General features: G+C 40.2%; 1 protein-coding gene across 3 annotated transcripts in view; it reads right to left on the bottom strand.

The window, feature by feature from the left end:
* PLCH2 (phospholipase C eta 2) overlaps positions 1 to 24,947 on the bottom strand; it is a 498,290-nt gene that overhangs the window by 367,632 nt on the left and 105,711 nt on the right. Inside the window, exon 1 of one of the 3 annotated variants that reach the window (XM_075604869.1) lies at positions 1,254 to 1,589. The exons of the other annotated variants lie outside the window; for them this stretch is intronic. Coding sequence (XP_075460984.1) covers positions 1,254 to 1,284 — 31 coding nt within the window. The 5' untranslated portion in view covers positions 1,285 to 1,589. Of the gene's footprint in view, positions 1 to 1,253; positions 1,590 to 24,947 lie in introns of those variants that run through there. 3 annotated transcript variants of the gene reach the window in all.

Below are 24,947 nucleotides of genomic sequence, written 5' to 3'. Positions count from 1 at the left end.
TTCACTAAGCATCGTTAACTCAGACATATCCTTTCCCCTGTCTCCCGGTGTCTCGAGCGTACTGAATTTGTATTATAATACGCTCATGTTACATGTGGGAGAACAATCTATTTTGTTTCTGCGGCATCTCAAAGTGAAGTAATTTAACTCTTTTGTTGCCAGAGAAGGCGGCAGTGCATAGCAGTCTACTCTGCCTTCAAATAGGTGCAGTTAGAGGCAGCACTGGCTTGATGATCCACAGAGCTTAACTGTGTCAAAAGCAATCAGTATCCAAAATGTGTCAAACGGGGACTGGAGACTTAGCACTGTGTCCTCCGAGTGACACTGACAAAGAGTGAACAGCCAGCAAGCAGAGAGCAAGGAAGGCAGCAGCCCAGACACACTCAGAACCTGTCTGTGTCACGTTGCCGTAGTTACATACTAAAATGTGAGCATGTTTCATTATTTATTTACGTTACAAAGCACATCCCTCTATTGGGGATCACTTGAATTGTTTTAAATGAGAACATGATAGATGTATCTTCGATTCCAGCAAAGTTTGCCTGTCACTATTAGCAGTGTGATCCATTCCAGCCTCTATCACAAGTTGAAAAGGACGAGCGATGCTTCGTTCAGAGCTACTGAATGGGATCAAACAGTTATATACTAGGCATATTCTGTTTCCACCCCTGATTAGGAATGTTTTTCACATTCTGGGACACTGCATGAGGTACGGTCCCTAATGCAATGTTAGAGATGTTACAAAACCCCTACATTTGCTCTAGATCAAATAAAAACTATTAGAAGTAGTTACGGTACAAGAGAGACCTGAAAACCCTTTAAAGTCCATGCTTACAATCACAGAGCCAATCAAGTAACATAAATGTGTTTCAGGGCTTGAACATATATTCTGATTATTGCTCAGGTATTAGTAGAATATAGATAGGAGAAAAAAGCTCAATACTGTATGCATTATGCCAGCCTCTCTGCGTGCCTCTCACACTGTCACTTTTTCCTAGGCACTGCAACCCTGAACTGTATATCTCTTTATTGCTTTGGTCAATTGCAAGATATCAAACACAAAAAGTGAGATCCTTGGGAAAACATTTCCAGTACGACAGTAGATTCATTTAATAGGTACATCTTTTAGCATATGCATGTTGAATAAAGGGGATTTGGTTTCAAGCATTGGTAGGGTCAAGCTGGCAAGCAGAAGTAAAGAAACATAAAAAGCAAAACAAATTCTTAAAGTCATAGAAATAAAGGCTACCTACTGTGCTTCTGTGGAAGGCTCCCAAAATCCATAGTCTTCTAGAGACGGGAAGGATTCTGAAGAGCTTTGAGTTACGATGTAAATACTCCCATCATTGTCCTTCGCTTTGCTCTTGTCTCTCTCTGCCTTTCTCAGCGAGTGTAGAATCTTGTGTGCAAGTGTGTCTGTTTCTATGGAAAGCTAGTTTGAATTTCATCCCATTTATTCACTCAGCCACTAAGGATTCAAAGCTACTTTCCCCGTCTCCCTCTCCTGTGCATTCTTCTGTGCCATTGAATGCACATGAGAAAAATGGAAGGAGGGGGAAGGTTTTATTTAAACCTTTATTGCCACAAGGTTGAAACCTTTACAGTTTGATTAATATCAGCACTTAACAGTCACTTGCTGTTTGATGTACATATTATTTAAGAGATGTACACACCGTAGAATTACAGATCAATGTACACTACCACCTGTACCTTTCCCTTTAATGGGTTTTTAAATAGAAAAAGCTTCAGAAAGGTGTTGGGCTTGGAGGAATATAGGATGCTTGGTAAAGATCAGCACTTTCATTTTGCTGTTCACTAATGGCTCTTCCAGCACGAAGGGGGCTAGATCTTAACTAGGAACTAAGTATATGGTCTTACCAATCAAAGGTTGTATATTTTCCATTTTTTCAGAGACTCAGTTACCAAATGTGATTGCAAGTGAAAGGTGAGAGGAAAGTAAAAGTGGTGGTTTAAAGGACTGGATAATATATCTAAATATAGACATTATGACGTTATAAATATGTAGATAGATAAACCTCTTTATTTCTCTATGCCTCCGGCACAAAACTTAGATTGTAGTCTCTATGATACAGTGATGGCGTCTATAAAAATGTATGTACACCAGCGTACACTATTAGAAGAAGAACAAGAACAAGAAGAAGACTATTACGTAGACTGATTTAGAATGGGGTTTTGGAGTTATATTATGGGTATTGACTAGGGTTGCTTATTTCCTTGACTTGTCCCGTTGTCCTGGAAAGGTCTGTCGGGACGCATAATTGTCCCATATTGTAGCGCCTTGATGTGAAATATCAGAATTAAAATTACTGTAATGAAATCAGTCGTAGAAATATAATAGGTTTCTACTTGAGTGTAATAGTTACCTTTTCCGATAGAATAATAAAGTTAGGACACTGACCGGTCATCTCATAATACCGTGACACCCACCCCTATAGGTGTTATTTTTTCTCCCACTGCTACTTGCTAGTTCAGTGTACGTCTTTTCCTGCCCGCCCAAGAGCAGAGATGATAAAAACCAAAGCAGAAGATACCATTCAACTCAGAGCATCTGCAAATCATTCATCACTCATTATGACGTCACACTTTCATACTGGATTTCAGAGTCCCGTATTATAAAAACTTAAATGTGGCATCCCTAGTAAAGGCTAGTCTTTTACAGGTCATTTAGAGATTACGCTGTATTTTGAGTCTACATCCTACTGTATGATAGTGCAAACATATGTATCTAATTTATGAATTTCTTCTGCATCCCGTATAAAGGAAAGTTAGTAATGCTATTCATTATTTTTCCAATAAAAGTCTTCTTTTCACCAGCCTGAAAATATACCTTAGTCATGACCTGTCCAGGCCTTAAAGACCCTCCTTTATCCTTTACCTATTTAATTAAATAAACACACAATGCTTCATTAAAGAAACAAGACCACAGCTTTGTTATATAAATAACCAGATGACCTTGCCAGTGACCTTGAGCAAATGGCAATAGCACCAGAAAATATAGTATTGATAACGGAGAATGCTCCCAAACTAATTTAACCTGACCCGCGGCATACTAATTGTTACAATTCAACTTATAAAATAATTATGCCCAAATCTAGAAAGCCAACTCTGCTAAGCTGTGACAAATTACGCACACTTCAACAAAATTACATGAATTATTATTTTCTATTTCTACTTATTCTTTTCTACTAGTCCCTTTAAAAAAAAAACTTTTTTTTTCTTTTACTTTTACTTAAGTGGAAGGCCATGAGGTAAGAAGCTTTCCCCATGTGACCATCCCTATTATAAGGCAAGCCTGAGGGCACTCCCCCAGTAAAACTTAACCCCTTAATCTTCCTTGTGAAGTCTTCCTTGTGAACTGGTAAAGGGAAGGGGCAGAGCTGCATGGTCATGCTATACCAGACTTAGTGCAGCTGCTTTCCATAGATCCAAATGGTCCCCAATGAAATGTGTGGGCTTCTGTGGAATCATTACACACTGCATGTGCACCTCTATAACAAGCAGCAATAATCATGTTTTAACTCTTCCACTAAAGATACCCAAGAATATTGCGTAAAGGGATTCTGGTATACAGCACTAAAAATCAATAATACCAACATGAACAATGGAAATATGTTGTGTGACAAATTAAAAGGCAACAGTTTTTGTTTGTGTTTACTATTCAAGTGGGAATTGACCCAATGTGGTAAGATTTACAGGATCAATGGACTATTGTATAGGTTAATTTCATCATGTTTCTGTAACCATATGAGACCAGCGTAATTGAACCAGCACGGAACAGGACCCTTGAAATGCATTTCCATGTTATTACTGTATGATTTCAAAATTAAATCCGGAACATACAATTGTAAGTTTAACAGAACCATGTACATTAACAACAAGATTCATCTCTGCTATATTAAATACCAACTGACGAAGAGTCTCTTAATTTAAATATCCTTTCTTGTTCTGTAGGTCAGTGTAATAATGTAAGTGTGTCTTTTATTATTCAACTGTCTTTACTGTAGGATTTTGTCTTTTATGGCTTGAACACCATTTAATCCATTTAGCAATGCTCTGTGGGCTCTCCACTTCTGAAGGTTACATTTTTTTTGCCAGTATGTGAATCACCATTACTTGCAAAGGGGAATAAACATACCTACTGCAATTTAACATAAATCTATCGGATGAATGAAAGAGGGAGGATTAAAGAAGCAATGCTATCTCTATTGATCAGACTACGGTAAAATGCAAAGTTCGCACGATTAAGTTAAAAGGGGAAGTTCCACATAGCATGTAAAAAATACATACTGTATATAAAGAATGTATCCGTGTAATCGACTTGCTTAGATGCTATCACCTTTAATGTAATCCTTATACATATATTCATCCTAATAAAAAATGAATATGTTTCCCTTATTTTCTTGGTCCACTGAATTAAAGCTTATCAGCTATTTATGTGTATCTGTTTGACTAATGATGGCTTCATAATTATTTTACAAACAATGGACCAAACAAAAACAACACTGTACTTCTAGATTAGAGGACTTGCGAAAATAAGCTATTAGATCCATATTGTAAAAGCTTTTGTTCACCATGGAAAAGTTAAAATAATTATTTAAAATGTGTCTGATGTTTTAAATGTGTCAATTACCTATAATTAAGCTTTTAAAGATCTCATTGTCCTTAGATTACTTTTGTCCTTATACTGTCTGCCTATTTGATAATGCATGCTACTATACGTGGTGATACTGACTCTGTTAGCTAAAGATTGTCTCCCTGTTTGTTGTGGAGGGTGTTCAATGATCCAAGAAAACAAACAAACAAACCCCATTTGTTTTGGTCATGCCAGTTTGACCCCACAATTGTGAGAGGGGAAATTAAAACTGACCCTCTCCTAGTCAGAAAGTACCTTCACGGTGCTATAAATGGCACCCGGGTGTATTTTATAATCCATGCCTGCACCATAACGGGGCAGTTTAGTTTACCATCAAAAGCGCAGAGATTGGAAAACTAGTCCAAGTTCAGTTTGCCATTTTTTTTTTGTTTCAAATTTATAAAAGTTTATATATTTGCTACAAAGTTTAATAGAACTTTTAATACCAAAAATGCTGTAAAGAGTCAAATTTCAGTTGAACATGAGAGAGAAATGTGGATATGAAACATATATTAAAATTAGATTATTTTCCAGATACCTCAGGTGTGTTCACAGGTACCTCTCCATGGGTTGTATAGATACACAATACTGAGGACAATGTTCATGAAGGGATTCATTTTTAAGTCTCTTTTTGGAGATGCTCAGGTCCGTAGTCTTGAAGACAATGTTTAATTGATTCAGGGCAGTCACATATAAATCCCGTTCATGAGATCCTGGATTAAATGGACTTTCACTGTGTCAATAATGTGCATGAACATTGTTTTAAAGTAAAATCAATAGGCATATGCTTCACTGCTTTACTGCTTAGGCAAATGAATACGGAGTCAAGGTTTCCACTTCACTACCTGCACGGAGCACTGCTTAAAAGCCATGTTTCCAGTGTCAGTTTTGAGGGCGAGATACTACGTGTCAACATTGAAATGCTCAGTCATTTTTATGCATTTTAGGTACAAAACAAGTCATTAAGCTCTGTGTCAGTGTCTCATCTGCTAAGGCACGTTTGTCCCCTTGCTATACCAGGAATATAGTGATTCCAAAGCTGTAATTAGACTATGTGACAGCAAGAAAACCAAAACAGTTCCCCAAACACAGACGCGTGCATTGTAGGAACTTGAATAAGTAGTCATTAACTTGATTGACTGATGATGTACAAGGGTGGATTAATGTCATGTCAGGTCATTGATGTATCTCTTGGTGACCTCTGTGTTACATTTCCTCCATCTTTTGTAATATCTGTGACCTCATTCACTGTGGTAATTCTGCCGTTCCTGATAAAATATCGGACCTGAATATTTTGCTCAATACTGGAAATAATCTATAGCATATTACTATATGGTGTGACCTTGTGGGAAGAAACTAGTACAGTATATTGGTTTACTGGAATAGTGATCAGAACCTGCTCATGTGAAATCATCTGCTTGTGACAGGAGCATATATTAAACAGAACACAAAACTCATAACTATTGCTAAGGACAATTGAAAACATTATGCTTGTGATGCCCTTAAATGCACACGGACACGATCCCCACTATAGGTTGCTGCAGTATTTAAGTGCATATAATATTTACAATAACAAATTAACAAGAACGGAGCTTGTTCTACTGTTTGTTTGAAAGAGATCCTCATACAATGTTAGGGGAATAATAGTGATGCCTTCAGGGATGTTTAATTATTTTTGCCTACATAAAGCCAACGTTGTTCTGCCTACCCATCGAGACCGCTTGGTGAGGACATGAAAGTTTACAAGTACAATAATATCAGAATGCCAGGGGAATATGCTTTACAGCCTACAGTACAATTGTTTGTCACATTCCGTGTACGCTTTATAAAGCCTTTGATATACTGCCTTCTGTTACACTAGTTTAACTGAGAATAAGCTCAGAAACAGAGTCTGCAAGTTACACATCACACTTAGGAACAGTTGTCATAAACAACAATAGTGTTGCCAGAGGTTTACACTGGGCCATTTAGAGATCTGCATGCATATTCAGAAAAGGTTAGACCATAGGAGAAACACTTTGCCTTCAACTCTTGCACTCATTGCAAGACCATTTATAGACTAATTTGTCATTTAATTGATACACAATCCCAATGGAATAATAAACTAATAAATAAGATTACTGTAGTACTGTCTGTCATTCCTTATGCACAAGTATGCAATATAGGCACTGGGTAACTACAGCAAGAAAAGGAGAAAGATGAGTTGACAAACCCATATACAGTATGCATTAGTCTATGCACTTATGACCTCTTTTTTCTGTATTTGGTGTTTCTCTTTCTGGTGTTTCTCAGATCGATTGATATTATTTATTATATTACATATACCATTTTCCATTTTGTATATATGCCTTCCATCCTTTGCAGAAGGTTATTCTGCTTGTAGTGATTGGCTTGTGGTCTAGAAATTTGAGAATGACAAAGCCATTAACTCCCCCAATTCATTTTATATATGAATTAAAAATAAAAAAAAAATATATATATATACATACATACATTATATTTTATATATATATATAATGTATATAATATAATGTATGTATGTATATATATATATTTTTTTTTTAATGCCCTATTTGGAGTTTTAATTGTATCTAAATAAAATTACTTTAGTACATAATGTTTGTGATCTATAACAAATATTCCTTTGATCAGTTTTATAGTATTCATTCTAATTATTTTGGGACATATGTTACATTTGTGTTTGCCTATCAAATATAAACTCCTAGAAATCACTCTTTCTATAAAAAGCATTCTCTTGGCTTCTAGGTTTATTTTGCCATAAGAATCAGGCTTGGTTGCTATGGTACAGGATTGTGAGCCAAGGGATTTGGGTTCAACATTACCTCCATGGAACTTTGGCCTATAAATGAGATTTTTAGGGGCAGGAATTCACTGTGCCTGGATTCTTATCTGCTTTTATGCTGTAGTTTATGCTGCTTGTGCTTTAAAATCAATACTTGAAATAATAGTAAAAAAGGAACAAAATAATTGGTCTCTAGGTGCATTTATGGGATGACATATTTGAGACCCTTCCCAAAGGAGCAAAGCTGAGTAGGTGAATTATATCTGGTATGCTGTATAAAATTGTTACAGTAAGCTTTTCTAACTGTCCTAGCAACCTCAATCTTCACAATTCTTAAGAGTGGTGTGAATTTGCTGTGGAATAATTAAAGCCATTTATAAAGCATGAAATGCAAATGAGAAATGCTGTGAGACTTTCTGTCACAAAGCAGATTTGCAAAGAATATAGTTTCTCTAAGCCTGTTAGGTGACTTTCCATAGGGAGAAATTCAAAGACTCTATCCACTGAGGCAGATATGATATTTGCAGATGAAAAAATAAGCCCAGGGTTATCTGCAGAGCATACTGTATAAAGAATGATATCCCTGTATGTTTTACTGGCACTTTTATCCACACAAAACTAGTGCTTCTTAAGTCCATAAAGCTATTATTATACCAGTCTCCGCATGGAGTTCCTGAGTAATTAAAGAATTTGTGTAACAGTTGGCATGCAGTGTAACAGACAAGATATGCCAGGTAATTACAGCATCTTTGCAAATATATAATGTTACGATATAGGTAACATTACAGAGCTACATAAATCTTGAAGCGCCTTTTCCCCCTTCTCTTGGCTGTATCTTGTGGCAGTTTGTTGTCCTTTTTTTACCCACCAAAATCTTATTGAATAAAATCATATAGTTTGCAAGGAGTGCCAGCTTCACAATAAAGACTCAGAAAGCAAGCTTTAGATGTATGAGTCTAAAAGCATGAAACAGTTGTGTCTAAGGGGGTATTCTGATTCTGATGCTGCGCTTCCTTCTCCCTGGCTTTGATGTACAAGATGTGAAATACATCTGATGAAAGTGTTAGAAACCCAGATAATTCCCAGCAGTAATACACTGTACTACCATGTTTTGTATCTATTTGGGGTGTTTTGGGCTACACCCTATAAGGGTTTGGAGAGCTGGAGGGGCTAGAGGGACCTGGTTGGAATGGGAAAAACTGACAGAGAAAGACATAACATGTATACTCCGTACTCAACTTATCTCACAGTTGTGGGAAAAGATAATGATCCCAAAAGATTTGACATTTTTGAAGAATTTGTCCATAGGAAATGATTGCAAATAGTTTATGATCTAATGGATGCATATTTATAATAAACGTTGAATGGATATAATTATCCTCATGATAGAATATACCCTGAAAAAGATGGATGGTATAAAAATAGAGATATCTACACCGTTTCTGCATATAGGAAGACCTACATAATAAAAGATAATGAAGGGTCAGATAGACAAAGCTCCATTATTGACTTAACGAGACGTTACCTTAAGTTATTGCCTACGCAATATATGAAGCCAAAGTGTTTACCCAGTGTATTAACCCCTTGAAAACCGTAGAGGCCATGAAGTAATGTGACCGGCACATGACCGGGACATTTAAACTTGCAGGGATACCGGTACCCCATACCGGCCTGTAACTCGGGAAGCAAAGGGTCCCCGGGGCTGAAATTAATGCAGTTCAGCTCCGGAGACCCCCTGATTCAATACTTTGTAATTAAAATAAAAACATTGTGATGCGATAACCTGTTAGAGATGCGCAGGGAGAGGGATCGCTTCTGTCTGCTCTCACTGCGCATGCTCTTCCAGACTGGTGCAATCTGGTGGTATTAACGCAGAGGGAGTCTTATTCTGAAGAAGGGACCCCTGCTGTGCTAATCCTGATGGACCATTAGTCTGGCCGCGGGAAGCCATGAGCAGGGAGTTGTCAGGCAGCTTTCAACGGCGGTTTCCTGACGGAATACTCGACAATACTTATGGCTACATCTGTAGATCTGATCAGTTGTTGCCAAAAGAAGATTTGAATAGTGTTTCCAATGCTGAAAGTTAAGTATATAATATATCCTTGAGTACCACTGCATTTATTTGGATTGTAATAATATCCTTACATTTCCTTCTAGAACTGTATCCAAGAATTTTACGGAGAGGTTTTACCTTTATTTCCACAAATGGCAATGTTACTATGGCTAAAAAGGAAATGTTTTGTAGGAATTTGCATTTGAAAAGTATTTTTCCTAAAATGGTTGATTTTGTACAAGATTTAGGGTGTGAGGAAGATATGTCCCTTGACAATATTGGCAAACAATTGAAACCAAAATCTACATTTATGCCATATCAAAATCTGAGTCCACGTATTCAGACATTTCTAGAAATTATGTTGCAAGAGAAAGATACAATTTAGAATATATAACAGAAACATGTAAATGCCATTAAACAAGAAAGAGAAGCTCCTAAATGTTTGGCAGCAGACACCAACTGAACGATTGAAAAAGTTGACAAGGGAGGTAGAAGAGACGTTAGAATGATGCTATACCTATTGAAGATTAGATCATAACCGAACAGCTGATTTCCCCAAAGGACAGGGATCTCCTCAAAAAGGGCTGTGATGATAAGGTATTGCCTACCAAGGAATATGACTTTTTGAATATGAGGGAACCGAGGATCACGTTTTTTTTTTTTACTTAATTCCAAAAATTCATAAATGTATTAATAACCCCCATGGTAGACCAATAATTTCTGACTTACAATCACTCACTTCCAATCTCTCACAGTATAGTCACTACTTCCTGCAGAAATACGTTTTACATATGCCATCCTACCTAAGAGACACCACTCATGTCTTAGGCATTATTCAAAATATCAAATTTGGCAATTTTTACACCTCAAAATAAATTGCTCTCATAATTCAGTATTTCAAGAACAAGCTGAAGAATTGAAAAGCAAATTGCTAAAATAGGAACTACAAAAAAATGACCTAATAACAGCAATGCAGAATGTTGAGTCAGTCAATAGGAATGAGCTCGTTCTGTATAAAACGCAGAACATCCCTCCCCCCACACCTCCAAAAACATATTTTCAGAAGAGCGCCCCTTTTTTTTTTTTTTTAATAGTTTTATTCGTTTTCCCCATAGTATAAATCAGACATTGGAGCTCCAACAATACTACAGAGCGAACATTCTTATACATTGAGTAAGAATAATATCAAGGAATACTATAGAATAGTCATACAAACACTCTTAGTTATGTGCTTATATTCTGGTTATGCTTAACTTGAAGAGCTCCCATTTTAAAGCAATATTTAGCGCCTAGCTATCTAAAAAAAAAATCTTAATCTTAAAGAACTCAAAGGGTACTATAACTGTTTGCGTTGGTATAGGTGTAAACAGAGTGTTAGTAGTAAAATCTTTCAATCAAACACGACACACAGAGAATATAATATTGAGAGATTTATCAATTGCTGCTGCAGTTTTGTGGTCTAGTTGTTTGAATGACCTTGTGGACTCCAGTACGTTGGCAGGACAAGTAGACCAATCAAAAGAAGGCTAGGCAAGCACATACACAACATGAAGAGAAACCTTAAAACACAGTACAGTGTATGTCGAATTATTTTTGACTAGTACACAATCAAGATCTAAAGGGCCTTAGATGTATTGGCATTGGAAGTCCAAAGCTGCATTGGTGCGGCAGTAACAGGATTACACAAATGTCAAGAAGGAAGACCTACTAGATCTACTAACTAAACACCCTGTCACCGCAGGGCCTGAATCTGGATTTTGATCGGAGTTCTTTCCTGCCCGATTGAATTTACATTGCTGTTTGCTATTATGTATGTATTAATATTGTTATTGTACATTTAGCAATATCGACATTCTAGTAAATAGTCTCCAATAGATTTTCTTCTGTATTCCTGCACTGTGTTCACCTGATCATTCTGCTAAAAATAGCCATAGATCTAGTATCACATACTTCCCCTTGTATCTTCCTATAGACAGTCCGGAGGGAAATATGTATCTTAATTTTTTTAACAAGATCTTTTTTTTATTAATTGTTACTGTATTTGTGGCTATTGATAGATGTCCAACTGCATCTATTCTTGTAATAATGTAAATTGTTGGACCCTGATGCATGTACAGTATTCACTTATATTCAATTAACATTTGTTTGGCTATATGGTTTTGCAATACGACTAGTAACTGTCATTAAGGAGGCATTCTAATAAATCACCTAAGTATTGCTTTTGTAATGGGTTATGTTTTTTAATTAATAACAATTACAGCTTATCGGCATGATTTGGAATGCCATCTTTAGTACTGTATGCACTATGATGCTATTAACCTTTGAGGTAATATTGCCTTATACTTACAATTGAGAATCAATGGGTTTGTACTACGATTTGGAAATGTATTACTAGATGTTTCATTGGTAGCATGTCAATTATCTGCTACACAACGGGTTAATACTCAACACCCAACATTAAATACCGTCAATGATGGGTTTGAATAAGTGCTATTTAAATAAGTATTGTTATACTACAAGCCACACAGATGTCACTGTTCTACTAGTATGTATATCTGGTAACCAATGGGTTCATTGTTCCAGAAGTTTTTTTATTGTGTTTGGATGGTATATAAGGGATCTTGGATCCCGTTGGATATTATACCAATGAGGAAGCGACCTGAGCAGTTGTGAAACGCGTAGAGCTTATAGAAGCAGCTGAGTGGAGCCACTGGAGTGCACCCGAGTTCATATCAGCAGGTTTTCATGACGTCACGAAAACCAGCTTATATGAACTCAGGTGCACTCCAGTGGTGTCATCACGGCGGGAGGTGTGTCCAGAATGTGACGAAGGAAGCTAACTTCAACTGCTTCTAGCAGCATGAGAGTCGTCAGTACTTCCACACAAGATCTCCAGCTGACTCAGCCCTGTACACTGAGGGACCGTCAGTTACCTCAATTCAAGCGCAAAAGACCGGAGAATTCGTGAGTGTGATTCCAATTGTCTGTTTTAAATGTTTTATTCTTCACAGAAACATTTTTCTTCATCCTCTCAGTATGATAGGCCAAATGCATTTCAGATTGACCCTGAGTCAAGCCTATTTCGGTTAACCTCTGTCTCAGAGCGTAACCATCCAACAAATAGCACAGTCTTTATCTGTGTGAGTGTTCTATTGATTATTGATATTTTCACTTTGTAATCATTTGGCATGATACACGGTTCTTTAAGCCTCTAATATATATCATATCACGCACATCAGTGCGAGTACGTTTTTTCTATATTAATCAGTATTCACTGTCTCTGCCGGTGTGGAATCACTTTGCACTATACATTTTTTTTCTACATCACGTACGTATTTAATTGAGGACCTGCACTTTAGAGAGTGAGAGTGTTCCTTTATTTTATTGAGTATTCACTATCACTGTTATTCTGGAATTACCTTGTATTATACTTAATATTGTACTTAATATTGTATGTTGTATTAGTATTGTATTAAAAGCTTGGAATCCAAAGATTGCAGCGGAGCACAGCTGAAGGATGGGGCCAGCACCAGCAGTGAAGGGTTAAAAGTATAAATTTATTGATACATGGTATAAACGGGGGGGAGACAGAACACACTCTGACGCGTTTCAGGCTATGCAGCCCTTCTGGGAATTTCTCCCATTCCTCCACTTAGTATTGTATTAGTATTTCAGTATCAATATACACCTTGAACTGGGAGGTGTTTTTCTTCCAAGACACTTTAGTACTGTAATGTTTTTCTTACATATGCTTCACAAAGGACTTTGTAACATACCTCATCTAGAAGCTGCCAATAACTGTCTCCTTTCCACACCTTCCAGCTCTAAGCCCTCTCTCGCCTTAAAGCTCCAGGTCAAGCAATATCCTGCATGTGTTTTTTTTTTTAAATAAATCAGTTCTGTACTATGAGAAAAAAGTTGTAGCATTTTTTTTTAAACAAAAAAACAATTTTAATGTTTCTAATGTAACAAGCATTTTTGTTTCTATAGCAACTACCAGTATTTACAAAGTCACATTCCCTTCCTGTTCTGAGACAGGCTTTGGCACACCCCCTTTTTCCCCATCTTTCTAGCAGTGCACCAATTGTATCTAGTGCCTGCCTGGTCACATGATCTTCCACACAGAACTTTGCATCTTGGTTAATCTTCTGCAGCCCTAACAGTTATATAAAGAACCCACAAGCTGAATATTCAGCCATCGATTACTGGAGAACGGATCGATCGGCACCTTAGCTAATTTTGAAGTGTTGTAGGTATATCATCTGGAGCAAGGCTCTCACATAATAAAAGCCATGTTGCAGACTAGAGGTGGCCAACTCCAGTCCTTAAAGGTCACCATCAAATCAGGTTTTAAGGATATCCCTTCTTCAGCACAAGTAGCTCAGTCAAAATGACTGAGCCAACTGATTGAGTCACCTGTGCTGAAGCAGGGATATCCTTAAGAGCTGGCCTGTTGGTGGCCATTAAGGACTGGAGTTGGGCATCCCTGTTGTAGACCTTGCGGATGGCCCATGTGGCATCAAAACCTGCTGTCTGTATTTTAATATATTCCAATAAATGAAATTGTTTTCCTTAATTGAACATTTTGACTGAGATCACAGCCACATAAATATGAGTGACTGATTATACTCTGTCATTAGAGATTTTACTATTGACTATTGAACAAGAGCACCAATGATTCCAGGGAGTATTATACTCCCATATTTTGTATCTATTCTGAAACTTCTAGATGGTCCATGTTTAAATAGATGGGAAGCTAAAGAAACAATGTTTTCATTTGCACGTCATTACCCAGATCCCTCATCTACAGTTTAAACATTACAGGCCAAATGTACTGAACAGTGCTAAACTGTGAGGTGCCTCATGGATTAGTAACAATGAGTACATCTCGGCCTATATACAGTAACATGTGACAATGCGATGAATAAAGCAGACTGTGGGACCCGTGGAAAAAATGCAGATGCCTCACAGGTCCTGTTTATCTTCTCCCAACATTGATATAAGATAAAGTACAAATTGGCACTCATAAGGCACTAACAAGAAAGAAAAAAGCAAACAAATGCAATCTTCTCTCCCAAACAGGAGGATAAAATGAGCTGCCAGCAAACTCCAGGTCAGCAGTGCCATAATATGCCCTTTCTTCATAGCCTAATCCTATTATACCAAAGGTATTAACAGACAATGAAATTGGAATACAACAACCTGGCCTGGGACATTATCACACAGTTCAGCTGGAATTAGTTGACAGGTAAACTGCGATATGGCTCAGAATAAACCGGCACCTGCAGTGAATTTGACAGGTGTGCTAAAGTAAGCAACTGAAAATAATCCAACTCCTGCAGTGAATTGTGGTCACGTGGCTTTAACAGTTAAACTTGCTATATTAAAACATCAGTAAAGTCCTTGTCCATTTTTTTTATATTGTTTATATAATCCGTGCCCCAAGTGCGTCTTTTTTTTTTAATTGTCCTCACTCTTTTATACAAACATGATTAGGGTGTATATACCGTTGTAACAATTTATGCATATGGTACAGGGTACAGAAAACGGCTAGAGATTATGTAATGTTATTACAACACAAAACGTATCTCTCTCAATGTAAAGATCACATTGGAACACTTGGGCGCTGTCAGGAGTGGATTTTTAAAAAGATGATACACGAAAACAAAACCACACCAAACATACTGTAAGAAAGAAAACCAGATAAAAACTCTTAATAAACATGTTGAAAACAAAATATTCCCCCACGATATGGCCAGTGATCTAAACCAGCTGATATAATAAAATATTTGGCTCTTCAAATAATTATTCTGACATACAGATTTTGGCAGATAGAGTATTCAAACATTTTGGAAACAAACACATGAGGTATACAATGTATAAATACAGTATAAGCATATAAAACGCGAAGAGAGAGCCAATCCAATACTAAGGGATTCTGCATCCTGTTTTGGACACTGCTAACATTATATCGAATATTGAGAAAATGGGAAATAAATTCTCTAAAAACTAACAACTTGTAACTATTTCGAGCATGTAGTTCGAGATTTTACCTACAGTATATGAAAAGAGTGTATATTAAGAGGTTTAAACTGTAATATAAAAGCATACAGTTCAGGGATACCTCTCAGAGGAGTGACTCCCAGCAAAGAAGTATTAAACTCTCTAACTAACTATAAGCTTCTAGAATGATGAAACCACCCACATATTGAGTTTGACAGGTACAGTAAGTGGGAAGAGAAACATTATTCCAATTGAGAGAAATGATCATGATGATCATACAAAGCCAGATAAGATTTTTTGATTAGTCATAAAAAAAGGAGAGGCTCCCTTAGAGACCACTATTGAAATATGATTTCCAATGAGGAAATTAGCAAATGTATGCCTGGCAATCATCCACAAAGAGGAACCAACAGATTAGGTGAGTGAAAGTTGGAATAAGGTGTAGGTCGCACTTAATCCTTCAATAACGGTGAAGTTATGAAAAAAGGAGCAGATGGCAGTTGAGGTGTTTGGGACAATTTGTCACCTGAAAAGCACCAAGGGATAGCACCCTCTTCAGAGAATCAAACCCTTAGCAAGACTGTGTTTCACTGTGAGACTGATCCGCCGGGCAGTGGCGAAACTACTATAGGTGCAGCCGGTTCAGCGGTACCAGTGCCCATGACTGTTAAGGGCCCATATTGCCTGCATTTCTACAGGGCCCCCTCACTCTCCTTACATCCCTGAATGCCCCATTTCACAGGTCACGCCCTGGGAGGGGCTTTTTCTATCCCTGCACCCAGTCCCACCAGTGACAATTTCCAGGTTTATATTGAAGGCCTGATCCAGCTAGTTGCTCCTCAGCAACCTTTTTCAGTATAATGTCTGTAAGCGCTTTATGGCTGTAGGGAATGGCAGACTTACATCGCATCCACCTTCCTGAGGCTTTGTATAACATACTGTAGATTGATTCCGTCTTAAGCAGTTACGTTGCCAGGCTGAACCTGAGAGTCTTTATGTACACCAGGTATTGAAGTTATAGGATACAATATACATGTTTTTCCCTGCAAGGGAAGTGTTTCATAGAGCTAGAAAGGAGGAGTGTTAAAGCAACAATAAACTCCACAGGTCATAGTATATATAATAGTTACATTGGAGAGGTGGTAGGTACTCAATATAGGCTGCTCAATGTTAAGTATTTAGCTATTGTTCGGATCCACAGAAAAACAAGGTTGCCAAAATAAGGAAGATTACTTGGATGACTAGTTCAAATTGGCATACTGTAGGGCACAGTAGGCCACAACATTTCAAAGTTCTTCCGGTGATAGAACTGTTCAACTCATAATATAGATATTTATTTATAACAACATTTATATAGCGCCCTGTACATCAGTTAGTAAAACAATACTGGGGTTACATATGAAAAATTTCATGTGATGCTCATAGAGTATTTAACAAGATGTCTCTGTGGTGGGCAGGGGGGAGAGCATTATGGTCAGGCTATGGGTTAGGTGCATTGAGAGCTTGCTAGGTTAGTAGGCAAGGGTTGGAGTCAGGTCTTTTGATATGATCTGAAAGAGTACATATTCAGCTCTTACTTGCGATATATAACGCTGAAGTGGATGTGATCGAATCTGTAGATTGAACAAGGAATAAGCCCAATCTGCAGCAAGTCTGAATAGCAGCCATTTTAAGTGGCTGCCTCCCAGAAGACCCCAAAATGCTCTTTTGACATATCTGGGCGGGGTTGCAGACCTGTCTAAGACATGCAAATGAGCACTCGGTAATATTTCCATTTGCTATATGCTTTACGGTGGAGGGTTTTTGCCACTTTTTTTACCCACCATAACTTAACTAATGTGTGGTACGGTGCGTACGCACGTACGCATGTACGTACGCCCAACAAGAAAGTATCTTACCTGTTTCTGTTGTTGTAGCCTCTCCTGGGTCAGCATCCTTGTGTGCTATGGCACTTTCTGTGTCCAGATATAGAGGTCTTGTCCCCTTGTCTTGCTGTCAGCATACAGTCCTTTTGTGTGCATCAATACATCATATTTTCCTCAGGTCTGCCCAGTTGTGGGCTAAGGAAATCTCTGCAATACTGCTTCTCCTTATGTCAGCCCAAATGTGAGCTAAGGAATCTCTCTCCTCTTTCTCATATCAGGCTTTTCTAAGAGTCCTAATCAGCCAGGTGGAGTCTGGTTGATTGCCTGTGTGCAATTAACCAGCGCACTGCTGGATTTAGAGGCAGTTTCTCTCAAACAGTGATAAGTCCCTGTTACATGTACAAAGACCTGCATAGAGTCATTATCAAAAACATTGTGGCATGACATTTTTCTAACATTACATTCCCTTATCATTATATCATATGGCTTTGTAACACGTGCTGATGTGATTCGTAATCTTTTAAGGGAACCGTTTTTGTTGGGGTACTTGTGTTGTAGCAGCTTTACACTTCTTACAAAGCCAGACAATGATTCACAGTGTGCTGTGTTACATATTTAATGTAGAAGACAATGCCCTTTAAAATTACATTAGTTAAGCACAGCAAGTGCTGAGAAGAAAACTGTACAATTGTGATACGAAAATCCCTTGGGGCACGTACTGCAGCATGAAACATATTTCTAAGGTTGAACACTTCAATACTGAGAAACGCAGCAATGTTTTGGTCTCAACGTTTCGTTTTAAAATCATTATTAAAAGCAAAGAGCCAAATAAACTCTGATTGAAGATTTTATTTGCTGATCATAGTAAGTAAACATAATTTGTTCATGAAATGTCCCCCACTAATGAGCTTTTCTTCCTGCAGAGATGCGGAAAGTCACAGATCAAAACTGAGAAACAGTGGGAAGCATTTGTTAAGAATAGTAGGAGTCAGGGCCGCCAAAAGGGGGGGTCTGCCGGGGTTGGTGACCTGGGCTCCCTGCGCGGCCATGCCCGTTATATTAAAAAAAAAAGTCAGAAAAAAAAAATACCGGCGATTCCCCGTGCGCATGCGCAAGCCGAGGTCCGGGCACGCATGCGCAGGGATGCAGGGTTTCCGGCCTACTGCCTGTGGGCCCGCTCACCCCCGCACCCTCCTCGCTCCCAACGTGGGATGGAGGGGAAGCGTTGTTGCGAGCCCGTGCCCGCCAGCACAGCTTCCCACGCGCGCGCGCCAACCCAGCTTCCCCCGTGTGCGCGCCTCCAGCCGCAGAATTAGCCCGCCAGTCCCGCCTCCACCCCCCGCCGAGCCTACATCGCATCTGGCGGGCAAGGAAGCAGGAAGCAGCACCCACCCAGTCACTCACCCACCTACTCACCCAGTCACTCACTCACCCACCCAGTCACTCACTCAACCAGTCACTCACCCACCCAGTCACTCACTCAACCAGTCACCCACCCAATCACTAACTCATCCACCCAGTCACTCACTCACCCACTAAGGCACTCACTCACCCACCCAGTCACTCACTCACCCACCCAGTCACTCACCCAGTCACTCACCCACCCAGTCACTCACTCAAGTCACTCACTCAACCAGTCACTCATACACCCAGTCACTCACTCACCCAGTCACTCACTCACCCAGTCACTCACTCACCCAGTCACTCACTCACCCAGTCACCCACTCACTCACCCAGTCACCCACCCACTAACTCACCCACCCAGTCACTCACTCACCCACCAAGGCACTCACTCACTCACCCAGTCACTCACCCAGTCACTCACTCACCCAGTCACTCACTCAACCAGTCACTCACTCAACCAGTCACTCACTCAACCAGTCACTCACTCAACCAGTCACTCACTCAACCAGTCACTCACTCAACCAGTCACTCACTCACCCAGTCACTCACTCACCCAGTCACTCACTCACCCAGTCACTCACTCACCCAGTCACTCACCCAGTCACTCACTCACCTAGTCACTCACTCAATCACTCACCAACCCAGTAACTCAAGGTCACTCACCTATTCACTCACTTACCCACCCAGTCACTCATCCAAGTCACTCACCCACCCAGTCACTCACTCACCCACCCAGTCACTCACCCACTCACCCAAGTAGTCACTCAACCAGTCACTCACTCATCCATCCAATCACAAACTCACCCATCCAGTCACTCACTAACCCACCCAGTCACTCACTCACCCAGTCACTCACTCACCCAGTCACTCACTCACCCAGTCACTCACTCACCCAGTCACTCACTCACCCAGTCACTCACTCACCCAGTCACTCACTCACTCACTCACCCAGTCACCCACCCAGGCAGTCAATCAGTCAGCCACCCAGGCAGTCAATCAGTCAGCCACCCAGGCAGTCAATCAGTCAGCCACCCACCCAGTCCCTCAGTCATCCTCCCACCCAGTCAGTCAGTCAAGGTCGGTCACCCACCCACCCAGTCAGTCAAGGACCCACCCACCCAGTCACGCACCGACCCAGTCAGTCATCCACCCAGGCAGGCAGTCAGCTGTTTTTTGTTGAAAATATAAAAATAAACAGCATGTTTTTTTCCGTATTACAATAAGAAGAAAACAGTTAAGTAAAAGTTGCACACTAAAAAAAATGTTTTTCGTGGTAGGTGCCCTATGGGTTCGGGGGGGGGGGGGGGGGCTGCTCCTTTCATTTTTGTCCTATCCCATAATTTCTTAGGAGTTGAACAGAGTGTAGAAAAGAAATCATTATGCATATCTTGGTATCAAAGAGCAGAGACTTAGGGCCTCATGCAGAGAGCAGCGAATTTTAAAATTGGCGAATTTAATAAAAAGGAGCTTTTTTGGAGAGTTTTAATCTCCATATGCAGAAAAGTGCGAATTCTGCTATGTTTAACATGGATGCGTCTGGCGAGTTTAAATTGGCGAGATGCGCGCTTCAGAAATGTGTTAAAACAAATTCGCGCCTTTTTTTTCCCCTTTGCAATGGCCGCGAGCGGCAGTTTTTTTTGGCGAGGCAAAACGGAGACAATCGCGCCATTTTATTGGCGCGAACAGCCGCTAGATGCCGTTCGCGCCTCTCTGCATACGGATATTTTTTAAACTGGCGAGATTGCGGTTCTCGCCAGCCGCGAGGCGAGTTTTACAAATAGAAAAGAAAAATTGGCGCGTTTTTCGGAAATCTCCATTTTCTGCTGTTTTCTGCGCGATTATCTCCAAAAAATGGCGAATTTCGAAAATTCGCAGCTCTCTGCATAGGCCCCTTATCATCACCCAGTTTTAACTGGATGGAAGGGTTACCTGAAAAAATGTAAGCGTAGCTCTTAAAACAACATGACGTTCACTATAAGGACAATGCAAGCACGATGAAGCGAATGAGAAAGATGGAGCATGTGGAGTTAAGTGGCAATTCTATCAAATGGGTGCATGTCACTTGGAATGGGGAAAAATAAGTACAGCATTCGGTGCAAATGACATCGATTTCATTTAACCCCTCTAAACTTTTCATTGTCAATGTGAGTTGTTTATTGGGGAAACATGTAGGCAAAACAAAGGACAGGAACATTGCTTTTTGAATCTACTACGGTAAGCCTGATTTCTTTCCCCGAGAGGCCAATCATATTCCATCTGTTCCATCTGTTCTTAAAGTTCTTAAAAATAATGAGTGCAAGCAGCCTACTGTAGAGCTTGTTAACAGGAAAGTCCTCGCAGATAGTTATTGCTGGGAAGCAGCATTGCCAGAAAAGCAAAAATAAGCACAATCCATTGCCAGATGCTTTAGTCATGCTTGTTTTTAGGTTTATGTCACAGTTCTTGTCATGTGCATGGAAGTCTGTAACTAATTCTCTGTAACATCAAGATCTGGTGCTACCATCATACAAAGTCTTCTGAGACTTGCTCCTCTGTCCCTCATCTTTACCATTTGTAGATTCCTTTGGTATCACCTACTGCAGGGGCGGCCAACTCCAGTCCTCAAGGGCCACCAACAGGCCAGGTTTTCAGGATATCCCTGCTTCAGCACAGGTGGCTCAATTAGTGGCTCAGTCATAATGACTCAGCCACCTGTGCTGAAGCAGGGCTATCCTGAAAACCTGACCTGTTGGTGGCCCTTAAGGACTGGAGTTGGCCATCCCTGACCTACTGTACTGTATCTTCGGAATGACCTACCCTATCATTTCCTGACACTGCATAACTGAACTCCCTGCATCTTTTTCATACTTTTGCTGTTCTGATCAGCTGGCTATTAATGTGTAATGATACAGAGTTATATGGAAGAACACAACTTTTTTTTTTTTACATTTCTAACATAACTTTCACTTCTTTTTTTAAATAATCTCTCCTATTCTATATTTATAGGAAAAACATTCCATTTTTTTTTAACTAGAGTCAAGAACATTGCCCTTGTTAAAAAAGGATTGTGCTCCACATTCATGCATAGCCCAATTATTTTTATGTTCAGCTGGTGGCCCAAACCATCATAACAGATCTCACAACTATATAAAATAATGTAAGATCTGTGAATGGGTGAAAATAGGTTCTGGGAAAGTAATTTTATAAGGTATCAAAAACAAAAGTGCAGCAACGAAAGAGGTCATAAGGATTTATCATTTTGTGTGAAATAATATTGCAATATTTTTGAGGGGCACACATCTGACTCCATAATATGTGCTTACATGACAAAATATACCAACAAAACATAGACTGATTAAGAATTCTCACACTACCCAAAGTTACTGAAAGCTTCAGGCAATCTACCTGAAGGAGACGTATGGGCTGTATTTCTCATGGGACTTAGTTGAAAGGAAACTGACATCATTAGGTCCAGATCCTGTATGAAGAATGCACTGTATTTTATTAAAACTTTCCTTTCAATCAAAATAAATGCCTGGCACATCCTGTTAAAAAGGATGAACAAATGCTGATTATTGTATTGCATTATCACTACAATAAACTGTAACATAACATAGTAAAATATAGTCATCATCACAAATCTATTCTTCACCGTGGAATTGTCGTTAAGAAGGCTATCTGCAGTATGAACCTCAGAAAACGCCTTGTGTCATTAAAAGGACATTGAAATAACCATTGTTAAACTTCTATCTCAATGTATTAAGCTAATTCCATCAGTTAGAGCTGCTATCACATCAGCAAACAATCTGGGAAGCATTATAGAGGAGCTGTAAGGGAAGTGTATAGTAGACAAGTCATTTGACACAGTATTGTATAGTATCACATTTCTTACCTGGGTCCAATGTTTCTTTTTTTCACAAATGCCCAGGGCTGGGTGAGGGAGGTACGGGTTAACCCCTTGGTTGCCATAGGGCAAAGTAAGTACAGATGCAGCGGCCGTTTGTTTAACCCCTCTATGAATTCTCGAGATATGCCCGTAATCCTCACTAGTTTTGCCGCGCCAGACTAATGGCCCATCGGTTTAACACAGCAGGGGTCCCTGCCGTGAATCCTACCGGTGTCTGCCTGTCTGTAATAGATGCACAAGAGATAGGCTGAATCAGTCACTCTAACTGCGCGCCTCTCACAGGCGATCGCTGGGGTTTTATTAAAATTCGAACACTACAGAATAACGGCCGCTGCATCTGTAATTGCCAAATTTAAGTTGATATAGAACAAACCCCTTAGTGAATGGAGGCACATCTCTGAATGCAGGCATCACATTTTGATTTTGGTGTGTGACACATGTTTCTCTCCACGTGGAATACAAATGATTCTATTTGGAGGTATATGAGTAAATGGGTAAAACTGTGCATAAAAACTCAAGCTAATTTCACATGGTTAGCAAACTTGAGCGAAACATTTGCACATCTCTAGTTAATGTATTTTCTGCCATATGGTTTTGTACCAAATTCTTTTACAAAACCCCATAGTAGAAAAAGGTGATATTTGCATATGGAGTTTGGAGTTATTTAAGAAATTGTGAAAGTGACTATTCTATATCTCTTACATTTCTGCCAAAAAGTCATATGAACATTAGATCAGTTATCGCACCTATGTAATTCTTAGTGAATACCACATCAAATCTGAAAAAATATCTTGTTATTTTTACCCCAAAGCAGAATATTATCATCGATTTAAGGAACTTTAGTGAATCTAGGCCACAGTGTAGGCTAAAGAAGGCAGGCATTTCTCTTAACACAGAATTTTCACTTCTGAAGATTTGAGAGGTGATTTCCCTACATGGTGAAATTTGGAGTAAGTTGCTTGTTTGGACGAACAAATGGATCCAATCTGAGGATCAGGGCCGGTGCAACCACTATGGGACTTAGGTGGGCGCCTAGGGCGGCACAATTTGGGGGGACGGCAGGAAAGGGCAGTAAGCGCAGGGCGGTGGAAGCAGAGGAGGAGGAGGGCGGCGGGTTGCATGGGAGAAGAAGACAGAGTATCGTGGGAGTGGAGCAGGGCGGTCGGGGAGGAGCGCACCCTAGTGGTACAACCCGGACATCTTCATTGACTTTTAGTGTCTGACGCTGCTGCAGCGCAGCTCCTCCCCGACCCTCCGGCTCTGCTCCTGTGGTCCTCCATCCTTTTCTCCTGCCGCTGTCTCACGTCCTCCTCCTCTGCTGCCTTGCTCTGCTCCTGTGGTCCTCCATCCTTTTCTCTTGCCGCTGTCTCACGTTCTCCTCCTCTGCTGCCCTGCTCTGCTCCTGTGGTCCTCCATCCTTTTCTCCTGCCGCTGTCTCACATCCCTCCTCCTCTGCAGCCCTGCTCTGCTCCTGCAGTTCTCCTTCCTCTTCTCCGCTGCCTTCCTCCTCTGCCCATTGCTGTCTCCACCTGAGACCACCAAAGCCAGGTAGGTGAGAGAAAGAGGAGGATGTGGAGGAGGGGATGAGAGATGAGATGGTGGAGGAGGGGTGAGAATATGACATGGGTGAGAAAAGAAAATGAGTAGGGGGTGAGAGAAGAAGAAGAGGAGAGGGATGAGAGAAGAAGAAGAGGAGAGGGGTTAGAAAGAGGAGACAGAGGGGGATGAGAGAGGAAAAGGAGAAGGAGGGGTGAGAGAGAGAAATGGGGAGGAGGGGGTGAGAGGGGAAGAGGAGGAGGGGTGAGAGGAAGAGGAGAAGGGGGGAGTAAGAGAGAAAGAGGAGAAGGAGGGGTGAGAGATGAAGGAGGAGGGAGTGGAAGAGTATGGAAGAGGAGGGATGAGAGGAAGAGAGGGGGCTGAGAGAGGAGAAGGAGGGGTGAGAGATCAAGGAGGAGGGGGTGCAAGAGGATGGAGATGGAGGGGGTGAGAGGAAGAGGATAAGGAGGGAAGTGAGAGGAAGAGGAGGAGGAGATGAGAGGGGAAGAGGAGGGGTGAGAGGAAGATGAGGAGGGGGTGAGAGAGGAAGAGGAGAAGGAGGGAGAGAGAGGAAGGAAGAGGAGTTGGAAGAGGATGAGGTGAGAGAGGAAAGAGGAGGGGGTTTGGAGAGGAAAAGGAGGGGGTGATTGAGGAAGAGGAGGATGGGGTGATTGAAGAAGAGGAGGGGGGTTATTGACGAAGAAGAGGAGGTGGGCTATTGAGGAGATGGGGGGTGATTGAGG

Source organism: Ascaphus truei, chromosome 6, assembly GCF_040206685.1.
Source record: "Ascaphus truei isolate aAscTru1 chromosome 6, aAscTru1.hap1, whole genome shotgun sequence".
In the NCBI taxonomy this organism is placed as follows: Eukaryota; Metazoa; Chordata; class Amphibia; order Anura; family Ascaphidae; genus Ascaphus; species Ascaphus truei.
Note: the sequence above shows the minus strand (reverse complement) of the source record. Positions and strands in the feature narration are given on the sequence as shown.